The 14,855-nt window shown below is 37.0% G+C and overlaps 2 protein-coding genes and 1 pseudogene across 2 annotated transcripts; 1 reads left to right on the plus strand and 2 right to left on the minus strand.

The window, feature by feature from the left end:
- The first annotated feature begins 252 nt into the window (after nucleotides 1-252).
- Nucleotides 253-3,424, plus strand: LOC111800325 (uncharacterized). The gene is made up of 3 exons (XM_023683967.2): nucleotides 253-1,059; nucleotides 2,271-3,201; nucleotides 3,285-3,424. The coding sequence occupies exons 1-2, from the start codon at nucleotides 433-435 to the stop codon at nucleotides 2,439-2,441; spliced, it is 798 nt and encodes a 265-aa protein (XP_023539735.1). The 5' UTR covers nucleotides 253-432; the 3' UTR covers nucleotides 2,442-3,201; nucleotides 3,285-3,424.
- LOC111800324 (uncharacterized) lies at nucleotides 3,347-8,018 on the minus strand. Its single transcript, XM_023683966.2, has 5 exons — nucleotides 5,613-8,018; nucleotides 4,920-5,539; nucleotides 4,602-4,811; nucleotides 3,943-4,160; nucleotides 3,347-3,822 (listed from the first exon to the last, which is right to left on the minus strand). The coding sequence occupies exons 1-5, from the start codon at nucleotides 7,912-7,914 to the stop codon at nucleotides 3,780-3,782; spliced, it is 3,393 nt and encodes a 1,130-aa protein (XP_023539734.2). The 5' UTR covers nucleotides 7,915-8,018; the 3' UTR covers nucleotides 3,347-3,779.
- A 625-nt stretch (nucleotides 8,019-8,643) lies between these two features.
- LOC111799596 (aspartyl protease family protein 2 pseudogene) lies at nucleotides 8,644-10,392 on the minus strand (annotated as a pseudogene).
- Nucleotides 10,393-14,855: the final 4,463 nt, after the last annotated feature.

A 14,855-nucleotide genomic window follows, 5' to 3' on the forward strand; every position in this document is an offset into this window, starting at 1 on the left:
TAGATCATAAATGTTGAAATCCAGAAAATGATAAATTGGATTTCAAACCCGTAACTAGAATCACTCCATAAGATATCTTGATTCTATCATGAATTAGCTCCCGACCAAAATGCAACTTTTTAAAATTTCAATGTAACATGAATGATGGAATACAGGTTGTAACTTGGGTTCCAAGAACGGATTGATTGAAGGATGTTAGTTTGTTCGTGGTAATGATAGCGACTTTAGGAATCGATTCGATTAGTTAGAATTCGGATAAGTGTTCTTGTGGGTCGATGTCTCTAGAGGATTTGTCAATGTGGTGATAGATAAAAGGTTTGGAAATGGCATATGCTTTGAGAATCATATGCTTGACTCGCAAGTTACTTTAAGAACCCTCTCCAAAGTTCTTCACATCTAGCGATTCAAATTCCCGAGAAACCAAAACCCCTTATGGAAACTGCTAGTGTCGGGCTTAGATCGAGTGCCCCCGTTTTCAATGGCTCCCCTCGTCCTCTCTCCACTACCTTCTTGTCTTTTCGGTTCATTCAATCCAAAAAGCTTCGCAGATTTCCACATGATTTGTCTTGTACCTCTCGTCCAAGCGCCAAAAGCCAGAAATCTGAAGGCGGTGATCGCAATTTTCGTTCGAATCTCCGGAAAGCTCAGATTGTTTCAGCGAGATTCGTAGAGGGTGGATGGAATGGAAATTACTTACAGAGCGGGAGTTTCGGGATTGCTTTGATAAGCATTACCGCGACGGTGAAGCACCGTATTAGTCCGTTCGTTGCTACATTGGCGACGAATCCGACGTTTGTTTCGGGATTGTTCGCATGGTTTTTTTCTCAATCGACTAAGGTTTTGTTGAACTTGTTCGTGGAAAGGAAATGGGATTTGAAGATAATGTTTGGTTGTGGTGGAATGCCTTCATCCCACTCTGCATTGTGCACCGCTTTGACGACTTCCGTGGCTCTTTGTCATGGCGTAGCTGACTCGCTATTTCCAGTCTGCTTGGGGTTTAGTCTTATTGTCATGTATGATGCAATTGGTGTTCGTCGACATACCGGCATGCAAGCGGAGGTACAAAATCTTGTTTGTTTTACATAGAATTTGCTTAGAATAATCTTGAACTTTGAAGTTTCCTTTCTCAGATTGAGTTGTTTGAATATGTTGGTGAGTACTTAGTTCTGCTGCCAATCAATGTGGATCTTTTGCATTTATGGGCTTGCTTCTCTGTCTTTCTCTGTGTGTTGTGGAGGAGAGGCTGTGTTGACATGGCTTTGTCTGCCTTCTGGTTCCTTCCTGTTTGGAGTTTTTGTTAGCTGTTATGCTTGGCAATGAATGGTTGTTTTGGATTCTGATGATTGAGGAAGCAATGTCTTAGACTCGACTCTTAGTTTAGTGTAACCGTCTAAGTCTACCACTAAAACATATTGTCCGCTTTGGTCCATTACGTATAAAGAATGTTCCACCCCATTATAAGGAATGTTCCGTTCTTCTCTCCAACCGATGTGGGATCTCAAAATCTACCTCTCTTGGGTGCCAGCGTTCTCGCTGGCACACCACTCGGTATCTAGCTTTGATATCATTTGTAATAGCCCAAGCCCACTGCTAGTAAATATTGTTCGCTTTGACCTTATATGTATCGTCATCAGTCTCATAGTTTTAAAACGCATCTTTTAGGGAGAAATTTGCACACCCTTATTAGGAATGTTTCGTTCCATCCCCCTCCTTGGGGGCTAGTGTCCTCGCTGGCATACCACTTAGTGTCTGGCTTTGATACAATTTGTAACAGTCCAAGCTCATTGCTAGCAGATATTGTCCGCTTTGGCTCGGTACGTATCGTCGTCAGTCTCACAGTTTTAAAACACGTCTATCACGGAGATGTTTCCACACCCTTATAAGGAATAGTTTGTTCCCCTCTCCATCAGATGTGGGGATCTCACATTCAATGTCTAGATTTAGATGTCTTTGGTGTCATGTTGTTTCCGAAGTCATCAAATGTTGTAATGGTTAGACGGTTATTTCATGAAATTTGTCCAAAACTTATTCTGATGGCATGGTGGTATCATTGGCTTATGTCACTTGCATCTATCTTAATTTATGGTTTTTATAGAGAAAGTATCATGTCATAAACGCTTGACTTTAATGACATGTAAGGACAAAAAGATTGAAACCTTTATCCTCTTGTTCGAGAATATATGACTTAATTAGTTGAGCGGCATATTTGAGGCATATCTAATTGCTTAAGGTATATTGTTATAAAGATTTGGAGTGAAATGGTAATGCAGGTTCTTAATCTGATCGTTGAGGACTTGTTTGAAGGCCATCCCATAAGAAAAAGAAAGCTGAAAGAGCTGCTTGGGCACACGCCATTGCAGGTCCTTGCTGGTGCTCTGCTAGGCATTGTGGTTGCTTGGTTCTGTTGTCAGGGCTCCATCATCCCGCCTTCAACTTCTTGATCCCATCGCAGCTCCTTTTCACTATGGAAATGGCCCATTTTTTTTGCCTTCTAATTTACAAATGGCATCATAACTTTATAGCTTTCTTCTTTGTTCATAGTAACCCTAATCAATTTCATTTCTAAAGAAATAGTGGAAGCAATGAAGACCTGAATTTAATTTTTAATAGATTTCATAAGTTAAAAACAATCTCTTTTTGATCGAGGAGAATGTTTATATTTAGTCTAATTTGATTGAGAACCTTTTTAAGTCCAAATCAAATTAGGAATATATCATTCTTTTTTTTTAAATTTCCCAAATAAATCTATTTTAGTTCTATCCTTGCACCATCAAGATAAGGGTGATGTTTTGATAGTGCCCTTCAAATAATTAGGAAAGAATCGCATGAATCTTTCCACGTTGAGACAGTTAAGAAGCTACAACAAGAAACTAGTGTCTTTCATTCGAATACTCTAAAGACCGTCAAGATTGAATGTAAGAAGATGGTTCTAATGATGATTATTCTATGTTGTATGGTTCTTAAGAGTTGGGATTGATTTAATATCGAGCTTTCAGATACATTTAAGTTGTACGTTACAACAGGTGTAAGTTACAGCAAGTGCTATTGGGTAATGACTCATAATGTTCCTTATCTTTTTGTAATTAATAATACATTCAAACTATTGTCTTTCAGTGATAGTTAAGAAAGATGGTGTTGGTTCTTCTGTCTGAATCCGATCTAGATCTGTCCGATGATGTAGTCGAAATGATCATCGAGAGGGTAATGATGAGCCTATTATAACTGTGTTGCTACTCTTTGTTCCCAAAACTTTAGTTCTCTTGAATTTGCTGCTCATTTTGCAGACTTTAACTGAAGTAGATGGAAAGGGTGATGGTAAGATTGATGAGGAAGTGTGGAAGGCATATGCAGCACGAAATTCTTCTCTACTGAAGCATATCACACAAACATCGAACCATATCTGCCATTGTCTGAATGATAGCAGGGTCTCTATGGTGACATAAAACGCCTGTTTTATCAATGGCAAACATCATAATACAAGTTCTCTTTGCTTACAGGGACATGACACTAACATTTTAGATCTGATCTAAAGGCTTGATCTCAAAATCTTTGTTTTGAAATAAGATGGCTGAAGCAATGTAACCATTTTTTTGCAACCGTCGAAACCGATCAGTTTACGTACCTCCACCTCCACAAGTGCATGAAACAAGATGAGAACCCAGGAGAGTTTTCCATCAAAAATGCTGTCCAGGATCAACCATTCCAGCCCTCAGCATCGTCGGATGGTCGGAGTCGATCAGCGGGAACGTGCAATTTATTTTTATGTCATGGCTTCTAGTTCATTTTTTCTTCAGTTTCTTTAACTTTCGTTTTGATTTTCCTCTGAAAAGAAAGTGAACAATCAAGAAGAGATTACTTCACAAAGTGAAAGCCAAGTCAAACAAACCATATAAAGTATCATATATATATATATATATATATATATCAAGGATCAAAAGGTACCTCCTTTTTGGTGTGTTGCTCAAACCAAGTACACCATTCATTAAAGAACTAATATCTACGGAACGCTCCTTCATGATCATATCATGGTACATTTTGCTACCGATTTCAGTGATTTGTTCCTCCACTTCTTCCAGCGTTTGATCCACATTGAGCTTAAGCTCACCTTTTCTAATGACTGTGACACCGAAACCATTTGCTTTGGCTTCCCGAAACGCATCCTTGCAAATTTTTTTACGAGAGAGAAACACGGTTATGCAAGTAGAATTGATAAGATATCCGGATGTCAACAAAACGAAAAGAAAGAAAAATACATACGACACACGACATACGACTAGTCGTCTCAATAGTTGACGATCACAAAAAGAGATTAATCAAACAGAAAGATTGTCTATGCACACACAGTAACTTCAAAGCAATGATTTAATTACCACAACAACCTGCAAATTATATAAATTCACAATGATTGGAGAAATCCCAAGTTTTGTAAGTTCCACAAACGGATATTGGTTCGGTAAGAACAAACGTTTGATAGATCATTCAGATTATCCATCAGATGATTAAAGGGAAATAAGTACAGACAATACAAAATGTCATTAGCCACTTTCGAGTTCGTCAAATGTATTAGAAAGCTTGAAGCTCGAAAACAAGTAATTCCATACCTTAGGTGGACGTGCAACAAGAAAGGCATGGCCAGTCCCCAACATTTCCAGATGAGATTGAATGATATAGCAGAAGTTTTTGCAATCACCAGCATCCTCAAAAGCAATAACATGGCAAGGCTTTGGCTCAAGTTCAAGATCTTCAGCCATCTCCAAGGAATAGAATCCTACTCTCTGCTCTCCATCTTGCACCGTATACAGTTCGATGCACTGTAAAGTTAAATGAAGTGTTCAAAATCAAATCACAAAGAAATTCAAAGTGAGCAAGTGAAAATTAAAGTGGGATAACATCATAAGTTCAGTTTTAATCATACTCACAAGTACATGGCGAAGATCTAACCACCACAAATAATCTTCTTCCTTTTCTTCTGCATACTCACGGTACTTGCTAACGACAGCCTGTGGTCCGAACATTTCCATTTCTCTTTTGAGCTTGTTCAATTTCTTTTCCATGAAGTTTTTATTCCTCTCAGGCAACTTGTCCATTAACTCGGCAGCTTCTTGCACTTCTTTCTCGGTAATCCACCGATCTAAATCTTTTCCAATATCCTTCATAACAGATTTAACTTCTGGATCTGTCTCTGCATTATAAGATTCCAAAAATCCCTGGGACCATTTCTTTGTGTGTTGCCAAAATTCCTTCCCTGATTTTTTACCACGTCTGATGGATCCATCACTACTTTCTATAATTGTCGTAGAATCTTTCTGTTCTTCGTTATGAATTGGCATATTGGGATCATTGATATTTTCAATGCTACCATCGGGATTAGAAGACTTCTGCTCGTCTTTATTCGTAGAAAGAGGCAGACCAGCTTTCACAGCGAAAATTTCCTTTCTTTGCTCCAGGAAGTCATTGATGAACTCAGGGTTCTTTTCTAAAGGAGGACCCTTCCAACGGGGAATGATTTTTTCGGGTGGATCGTATATACTGATGCCATCTAGAGAAAAGAACATAAGGGGGGATCAGGATAAGAACTATTTAACACAAAAAGCTCAAGAACATTGAAATACCTGCTCCATAGTCGAGATTTTCAATGCTGGAGTGGAGCCACTTATGCAACTTCAACAGCTTTTCATTCTCTCTCTCGACTTTCTTCTCAAGACCCTTGAAGAACGTACGCTTTTCCTCTGGATCCATTGAATAGAATGGATCTCGGTTCGATAGTTCATTTTCTCTAACCTTAAAAACAATATCTCTAAGGTTGTCGTCCTTCATCCACTCAAGCTCCTCTTCATTGTCATTTTCATACTTAAGTTGTGCAAATGTAGAATTGGCATCAGATTGCTGTTCACCTTTCTCTCTAGCAACCATATAGTTATCTCTAAAGCCAACTCCAATCTTCTTAACAAAAGGCTCAAGTTCATCAAAATTATCTTCCATCCAGTTCTTTGTTTCTCCATACGGCATGGTTTCTGCATCACGATCATTGCTTTCAGGATCCAAGGACTTGTGGAGCTCTTGACTGCCGCCTACTGAGGGTCCTCCTTCCACAGAACTTTTAGAGCGGTCATCCTCGAGCGAGATGGAACTTTTATCACTGTGTGCTGAATCAACATTGTCACTAATCAAAGATGACGAATCTAATGCCTCAAATGAAAAGGAAGATTTGAACAGTATATTTTCTGAATCTGCTTCCTTGTTCACCACATTTTCCAATGTGTTATCATTTGAAAGCCCTGGAGCAGCAGGACATTCTTGTGCAGTTACGCCTTGAATTTTCTCATCAGGCATTTGTTTTCGTTGTTTTTCAGAGAGATACTCCCTAGCTTCCTTCACTGTTCTCAAGATTTTTAGTTTCTTTTGTTCGGAATCTGTTTTTAGTTTCTCGGTATCACAGTAAGTTTCAGAATGCGTTGTATCCACAACTCCTAAAGAAGTCTTACAATCTTTAACATCCCATGAGGTGCTATAGCCATTAAGTGGCACTTCCACGCTTGACGTGCTACATACTTGCAAATCCTTTGTCTCTTCAGAAGCTACACTGTGTGGGAGCTCACTCTCAACACTTTCAAGCACATGCTCATCCTGTGCTAAAACATCAGCCGGAAAACAGGAACCTTCATCTGTATGTTCAACGATGTCATCTTCGTTTGGCAATTTTCCATTCAAGAGATTGCTTTCATCAGAAACAGAAAAGGGGTCTTCTTGTGCCTCAAGTTCCCGTGCATCGCGTGCCATCTCTCTTATTTCTTGAATTTTGTTTCTCAAATCTACAACACTTTCATTCCGAACCTCCGTAGACTCAACTAAAACTAGATTGGTAGCTGATGCTTTCGATTTTTCTTTTGCTATAGTACGCATAAGTTCTTGCTTATCTAATTTGGGCTTTTCAAATGACACCTTAGGTGGTTCTGCACGTTCATGAATAACTTCAACTCTACCATTCTCTAACACCTCTTTCCCTTTTCTAGATTTGATCTTTCTCCTCATCATTTCCTTCTCGAATTCGCTATACTCAACCTCCTCCTTTTTGAAAGTGAACAATTTCTTCAAAGAAAAAAGTAAGAGAAAACTACATAGAACTAAGCCCCCAAGTCGTGAAAACTTGGTAAAAACCTCAGGCCTAAAATTAAAACCCTGAGCAGCTTTCAGATCAGTAGACTGATCATCTCCTTCAATTACAAACTTGGCGACTGAACTATTCCTTGGAAGCACATTCTTCCCACTCTCCATTTCTCTTGCAATCCTTCTCGCAGCCGAGATTTTATGGTTCACTCCACTTGTGTCATCCAAATCAACTCTCTCAACTTGACTTCTCGCTAAGATTTCATCCTCATTAATAGAAACCCATTTGACATTCGCATCAGAGTCTTGAAATATCGTAAATATAGGACTAGAACCAATCCCCCAAAACTCAATATCTTGCTTATATTGATCAACCCAATTCTCTAATCTATTCCACAAAACAGATTCACCTAAACCTTTCGGTTTCGTTTCAACATTAGTATCACTAACATCACCATTAACACGGCTGGAACTCTCACTATGATCAGAAATTCGTTCGGGCAATTGAAAATCAGGATTTGAATTGTCGGGAATGGGAATTCGACGTACCTGTTGCTCCTGGGTGAGTTTCTTCCGAAGCGAGTTGCCGCGTCTGGTGGGACGATGGAAATTAGCGAAAACTATCAAGTTTGTTCTACATCTTGGAAGATTAAAAGTTGAGTATCTGTAAAATTTGGAGGCGGGTGGTTGAATCCTGAATTGGGTTTTGTTATGGCAATTTAGAATTGGAAATTTGGCAGGGAAGAGTGAAAGGGAAGGAGTGGTTATTGAAGAGGGAGAAGAGAAGATGGGAGAAAGAAGCTCCATGCGAGAAGGAAGGATTCATAAGAATGAAGGAAGAAAATGAGGAGTAATGTGCAGAGCGAGAGGTTGAGCAAATAGGGAATTAGCTAAAACCCCTTGCGCTTCACATCAGCAAGATGGCGCCTCCTTAACGACGTCGTTGGATACTCCATCTTACTCTTATGCTCCGTACGCCAAAATGAAAAAAAAAATATAAATCTAAATTAATAAAAGAATCTATAAAAATATATATATATATATATATACGATTTTTTTTTTTTTTTTTTTTTTTTTTGTAAGCGTAAGTTATTTGTTTAAAAAATATCTTTGTATTTTAAATTCTTTTGTTATTACCCTTAAAATTTATAAAAAAATATTCTAAAAAAGTTTTTACTATATGAACGGTAACAACGGAAACATTAATTGATACTTCATAAATTATATCCAAACTTCATTAGTAGTTTTGAAACGTGTTATTAACCGTAAATAAGTATTTTTGAAGTTTTGAAAAAAACATAATCATAGAAATATTTAAAATTAAATTATAAGTTTACTAATTTTTTTTAAAAAAAAAAAGAATTTTTAAATATTGAAATTAGTCATTTAGCAGATTATAGAAAATATTTCATAAAATTATATTAAATCATAAATATGAAATTCTAACTTTTAAAATTATAATTTTCTTCAATTTAACCGTAAAATAAAAATATTTTTACGCTAACTTTGGGCCTAATAAAAAAATATTTGACTCAGTTTAATTATCAACTCAACCTTAATTTATTTATTTAAAATAAGACACTAATTTCACAGCAAGGTAAAGATAGAAGAAGTCAAGTAAAATAGTAAACATTAAACGACACCGTTTTGAGTCATATACTTCTTTTGATACAGCTCAGCTAGTCTGTTTAAACCTTTTCCTTTTTTCTTTTTCTTTATTTTTAATCATCACGTCTGAACTGAAAAAAGGAAATGGACAGACGGCGGCGGAGGATTTTCCCGGCCTTGCATTACGTCGGTTCGTCGACATCAGGCACAACCACGAGGGGAGAATCCGACCCGAGAACCCGCCAAATCGTACACGACCCGGAATCCTTGCTGCTGAATGTTGCCGATGATGGATAGCCCACTGGTCGTTCCAGCGAAGGCGAAGCAGAACCTCCCGTTGTCGTCCACCGGGATTAGATAATTGGACGCCGGTAACGACACGTCAGCGCCTCTGAAATGTAGCACCACCGTCGGAACCTTCACCGTCGTTTTCCCGGATAAGTCGTAGCAAGTATCGAACAGAGAAAACACAGGGGCCAATTTCAAACTCGAGGCTCCAGCACGGAAGGCGTCGCGCAAGGCGATGTACGCCGGTCGGTTTAATCGAGTGACGGAGGTACCGCAATCGATGATGACTCCACCATTTCCGTTCGATTCGAGCTTGAAATGTGAAGCGGAGATGCCGGAAACAGGCGTGCCTCCGACGCTGATCCCTAACAGTTCGACATAGTAAAATGTATCCAGCCTAGGGTTTGTGAGAAGAGGAGTGAACCGGGCGGTTCTAGATACGGCGGAATCGCCGAAAACGACGGAGGACGGTTTGGAAGAGGCGGATCGGTCCACCAGGCAGTAGGAGAATTTCTGATTGAAACTCCGGCCAGCTTGCGACGGAAATGACAATCCTCCCCGACCGAGACCTAAAAGCCCCGCGGCGCCAACAAATAAGCCCTCATTATCGTGGCCGCAACCTAGGGCTACGCGCTCCACTTTAGTCCGCCGGAAGGTTAGGGTTTCGGTGACGAATTCACCGGTGGTATAAGAACCGTCCCCGTAAGAAACCTGGTAGAGACACGTCTGCCTCTGGTTGCACCCCGGAGATTCGAGCCGGAGACAAAGCGGCGTTCGGCAAAGAACCTTGGAGTAGGATCTGGACTTAACCGGGTTGAAAACCGGGTCGGTCTGAGAGTAGCAATTCTTACAGGGAGCGCACTGTAGCCAAACAATATCGCTACCAGTGTCAAGAACCATGTAGATATACTTGGGCGGCGTGCCAACGCCGATGCGCGTAAAGTACTCGCCGCTACCCTGAGCGAGTCCCGAGATCACTGAGCTACTGAACCCGGTGGTCCCATGGCTGGTCCCACTAGCTTGGCTAAGATTCTGAGAGCCACCACTGAGTGAACTCAGTTTCGTGACTCTGAGAGCGTCTCTCTGAAGGCGGAGATGGAAGAGCTCCTCCGGCGTTCTGTTCAGAGACAGAGCGTCCAAATGGTGAAGCTGCAACTCTAACCCGGCCTCCGAGGAGATGAAAGACTCGGAATCGGTGGCGGATTCAGGCGATAAGAGCGAAGGTGAGGGCGGAAGAGGTTTGGGAATAAGGGTTTGGAAGTCGGAGAAGGCGGCGGAGAGAGAGAGAAGAGTGAGAAGAAAGCCGATAAAGGGGAATGCACTGGTTTTTGCCTCCATTTTTTAGAGTGCGGGAGGTACGAGTTCCGCACAGGTGTGAGAGTATAAATAAAAGGAGAATATAAAGAATTAAAGTGGACTTTAAAAGTTTTATTTTTTACTTTTAATTTTTTGGGAGTCGAATTATCATTGTATAATATATATTTAATACTAGAACTCTAAAATTTAATATTATTTTAGTTTTAGGTAGAGTAATTTATTTCAAAAGTACTTTTAAAATATTTAATTTTTAAAAAGATTAAAATTTTTAAAATTTCACTAATATTAAAAAATAATAATAAACTGTTACAATTAATACTTTTTTCCTCTATGTTTCGATGCCTTTACTTTTATTATTCCATTTTTTTAATAAATTTTAGAATTTTAATATTTTAATAAAATTAAATTTTAGTAAATTTAATATTGTTTATTAAATTATAATTTAGTTCTTAAATTAAAAAAAAATAACCTAATTCTTTCAATTTTGAGATTCATATTTTTTTAGTTGTTAAACTTTAAAAAATATTTAATTTTTTTTTGTCCAATAGATAATTGAACTATTCGATCTTTTAAAATTTTTATCAATATATTAAATATAAAATTAAAAATTTAGAATTTTATTAAATATAAAATTTCAAATTTTCAAAATACATTAGATATTTTTAAAATTTAAGGATAAAAATTTATGCGTAGCGATTTATTCATCCATCATAGTTTTTTTTTTTTTTTTTTCCTCTTTTTTTTAATTAAATAATTATAAATATAAGAGATTGAGTCATCAATTTTTTAAATATATTTTATTTACTCAATTTTGATGGTGGTAATTAGTAAGTGGAATATTAACTCTTTTTGTATTATTGTAAAAAAGTCAAAAAGATTAATAAATTTTCTCAAGAAAAAAAGTGACGGAGAGGTGGGGGTTAGGGGTGGAGCCACAAAGCAAAAATGGGAAAGATACCCATTATTGGGGGAAGTGCTGTGACTGAGGCCAAAGGTAGCCGGTAATAGTAGGCAAAATGACGAAAAAACCCTTGGAAGGTTATTTCAATTTACAATATACTCCTTACTTTCTTGCCGTTTGTTGTGTTTAATTAATTCAAATTACAACTCATTTCCCATGTCCCATTTTATTATAATGTATGGAATTAACCTAATTAATTATTCAATTTTAATATATTGATGAATTATATAAAGTTTATAAAATTAATAGCATAAAATAATTAAAAAATATGTATAATTAAATACAACAATTCCCTTCTCCTTTTGTCATTATCTATTCTTCATCACAAGAGAGAGCCAAATAGTTAGATTGGTTAGTGTTCATCAATATGCAACTAAGAAATAAAAACAAAGGAATCTAATTAAAATGATTTTAATATCTCCAACACAAAAAATTTAATAAAATTTATGGATCTGATTAATTTTGTGTTAACATAAATGTTAAGAGTATGTAATCTAAAACGAGCTGAAACAGTCTTAAAAATATTAGAAAAACACTGAGATATTCATGAATTCATTTATACAAAGTTAAAAAAAAAAAAATGAATTCATGAAATTCTTGCTCTTGTTTTCTCTGTATTAAAAGATTTCTCTATCCACCCAATTCTCATAAATATCCTACACAACTTGCATTCCCACAAAAATTCAATGTCAAAATTATGATTTTCTTATCGCTTTATTTATTTATTTATTTATTATATATGAAAATATCGATAGGGGAACGAAACATTTTTTATAAAGGTGTGAGAACTTCACCCTAACAGACGCATTTTAAAATTGTGAGACTAACGACGATACGTAACAAGTTAAAGTGGACAATATCTGCTAGCGGTGGACTTAGGGCCATTACAAATGATATCAAAGCTACACATTGGGAGGTGTTTCAGCGAAGACATTAGCCTCCCAAGGGATATTATAAGATCCCTAAGAATGTTTGATTAATCCATCACACTTAAATGGTGTGAAAGTTATCTTATTTATAATCAAATAAAATAAATTATAAGGATATGGAAATAGTAATAAATGGAAATAACAATAATAGACAGATACCAATGGTAATAAGGCAAATATTAAATATAATATATATGATAAACAATAATTTATTACTAAATATCCTTAATAATCTCATATTGGTTAGAGAGTAGAACGAAACATTTTTTTTATAAGGGTGTGGAAAGCTCTCTTTTAAAATTATGAGGTTAATGGTAATATGTAATGGGCTAAAGCGGACAATATCTACTAACGCCGGGTTTGGGACAATTATTTATATACAATATTTGCTAGCACCGGGCTTGAGACAATATTATATATTATTGAAGTTAAAATTCGATGTATAACCTTAAAATAATAATAAATGTTAGTTGTATTTAAATTGAATAATTTATTTACTTAACATTGCATACTCTTAATTTGGAATAAAATAATGAAATTTAAAAGACATTGAGGTGCTAATTGTTGACCAATTTTCTCCTTCAATCTTGAGGTCATATAATAAGATGGATGCAATGTATGTTCATAGTTCACGTGCATTTCTTAGTGTGTCAATTATGACATAATTAAAGTTTTTTTTTTCAATTTATTTTATTATATTTTAAAATGAAAACGCGGACCTCAAATTCTTTTTTAAGATCGTAAAAAAATTCAACGATATAATGAAAATTACAATAGAAAAAAAAAACAATATATAACGATGGAGGTTAAAAGATAGGAGACTCGCTAAAGTCAACTTCATCATTGATCTATTCGAATGAGTCACACTTTAAAATTTGTAGGCTCTGTTCAATGAACCTAAGACGATTTTGAGTTCGATCCAATCTGGCCAACTTTTAAAAGCAAATACTTATAAAACAGGTCCAATTGAGTTTTGTTGTAAACCCATCTCCTCTTTAATGGATAAGTTGTTTTTGCTCTCGAAGAAACCGTAAGCTTCTACCATATTTTCTTGTCGTCAATCATTAAGCTTTTAAAGGCTGACTCGAGCTTAGGAACTTAGACTAATTACACGCATGTAAACAAAAAACCACCTCAACCGAATGAGACCCTTCCCTCGAAAGAATTCACACTTGGCCACTAGCTTTCTCCTTTAATTGGACAATAAAATCTAGGTTGTTGGTTGTTTTCCCTAACCACAAAGATATAGGGACTTTATATATCATTTTTGGTACCATTGTTGGAGTGATGAGAACATGTTTCAAAGTACTGATTCGTATGAAATTGGCACGACTGACGATCAGATTCTTGGTGGTTGATTCCATGTTTGATAGCTCGACTGTAGTGATGTTAATTGTAGTTATATACAATGAAATTGTAGTGATCCGTATGGAATAGATTTTGAACCAGTTATTATCTCCTAGATTTTGTTGAGTGAACAAGGGTCGATGTGTTTATTGCGTTTGTGAAAATACTGGATTCTTCATTAATGCAATCACATATTTGTTGTTGACGTAGAGAGTTTTCGACTTTAACTCACTTTTGGTCACTTCGCTCAACAAAATTTTAAGCCATAATACTTGGCACGATGTCGTAGTTGCTGCCATGAACTTGACCTCACGAAAGGTAATGCCACAACTCGCTTTTTTTTTAGATTACCAAGTGATCAAATTTTCGTTGAGATAGAACATCATTCTGCCAGTGCTTTTTCTATCATCAATGTCTCTGGCTAAATCACTGTCAATAAGATGGACTGGCTCTTCAGATCCTCGCCATCTTTGATACTTTAGCTTGCAGTTTGTTGTTTTTCTTGACTAGCAATGAATGTGTTTGACCACTTGAGGATACATCACAGTAAACTTCTTTATGTATCTACTAATCATTCCGACAATATATAAAAGATTTGGACGAGTACGAGTCAAGTATCATAGACTTCCAATTACTCGCCTATACTTGGTGGGATTCACTAAGCTTCTTTTAGCGTCTTTCCCTAGTTATAACTTTGCTTCCACGGGCTACTTGACTAAGTTGCACTTCGTCATCTTGAATTGTTACAGTACCTTCTTAACATAGGCCGATTTTTTTAGCATGATGCAGTCTTTCTTTTGGTTCACCTCCATATCGAGGTAATACATGAGTAATTCCATGGTGAGTCATCTCAAACTCTTTGTCATTTGCTGCTTAAACTCTTTGATGCCTTCTCCACTTGTACCAGTGACGATCAGGTTGTCAACGTACAAGCCAACTATGAGTGCTTCAACTCATAACTTCTTGTATACACCGCTTGCTGTTGCAAGAATTTCATGAAATTGAGACTCTTCAAGCTCTTGTCCAGGCATATGTTCCATGCCCTTGGTGCTTGACGTAAACCATAAAGAGCCTTTGACAACTTGGATACTTTGTGCTCTTTGGTTTTAATGACGAAACCTTAGGGTTGGGCAACACACACTTCTTCTTGGAGGTCACCATTTAGAAGTGCCAGTTGATGTCCAAGCAATAAACCTCCCCCGTGTTGAGTTGCAAGGATAATAATCAACCTCACAGTCTTGAGTCCAGCCACCAGCGCGAAGACCTCCTCAAAATCAACTTTTCACTGTTGCACGTAT

Source organism: Cucurbita pepo, chromosome 8 (genome assembly GCF_057944985.1).
Source record: "Cucurbita pepo subsp. pepo isolate OVF chromosome 8, ASM5794498v1, whole genome shotgun sequence".
Taxonomy (NCBI): domain Eukaryota; kingdom Viridiplantae; phylum Streptophyta; class Magnoliopsida; order Cucurbitales; family Cucurbitaceae; genus Cucurbita; species Cucurbita pepo.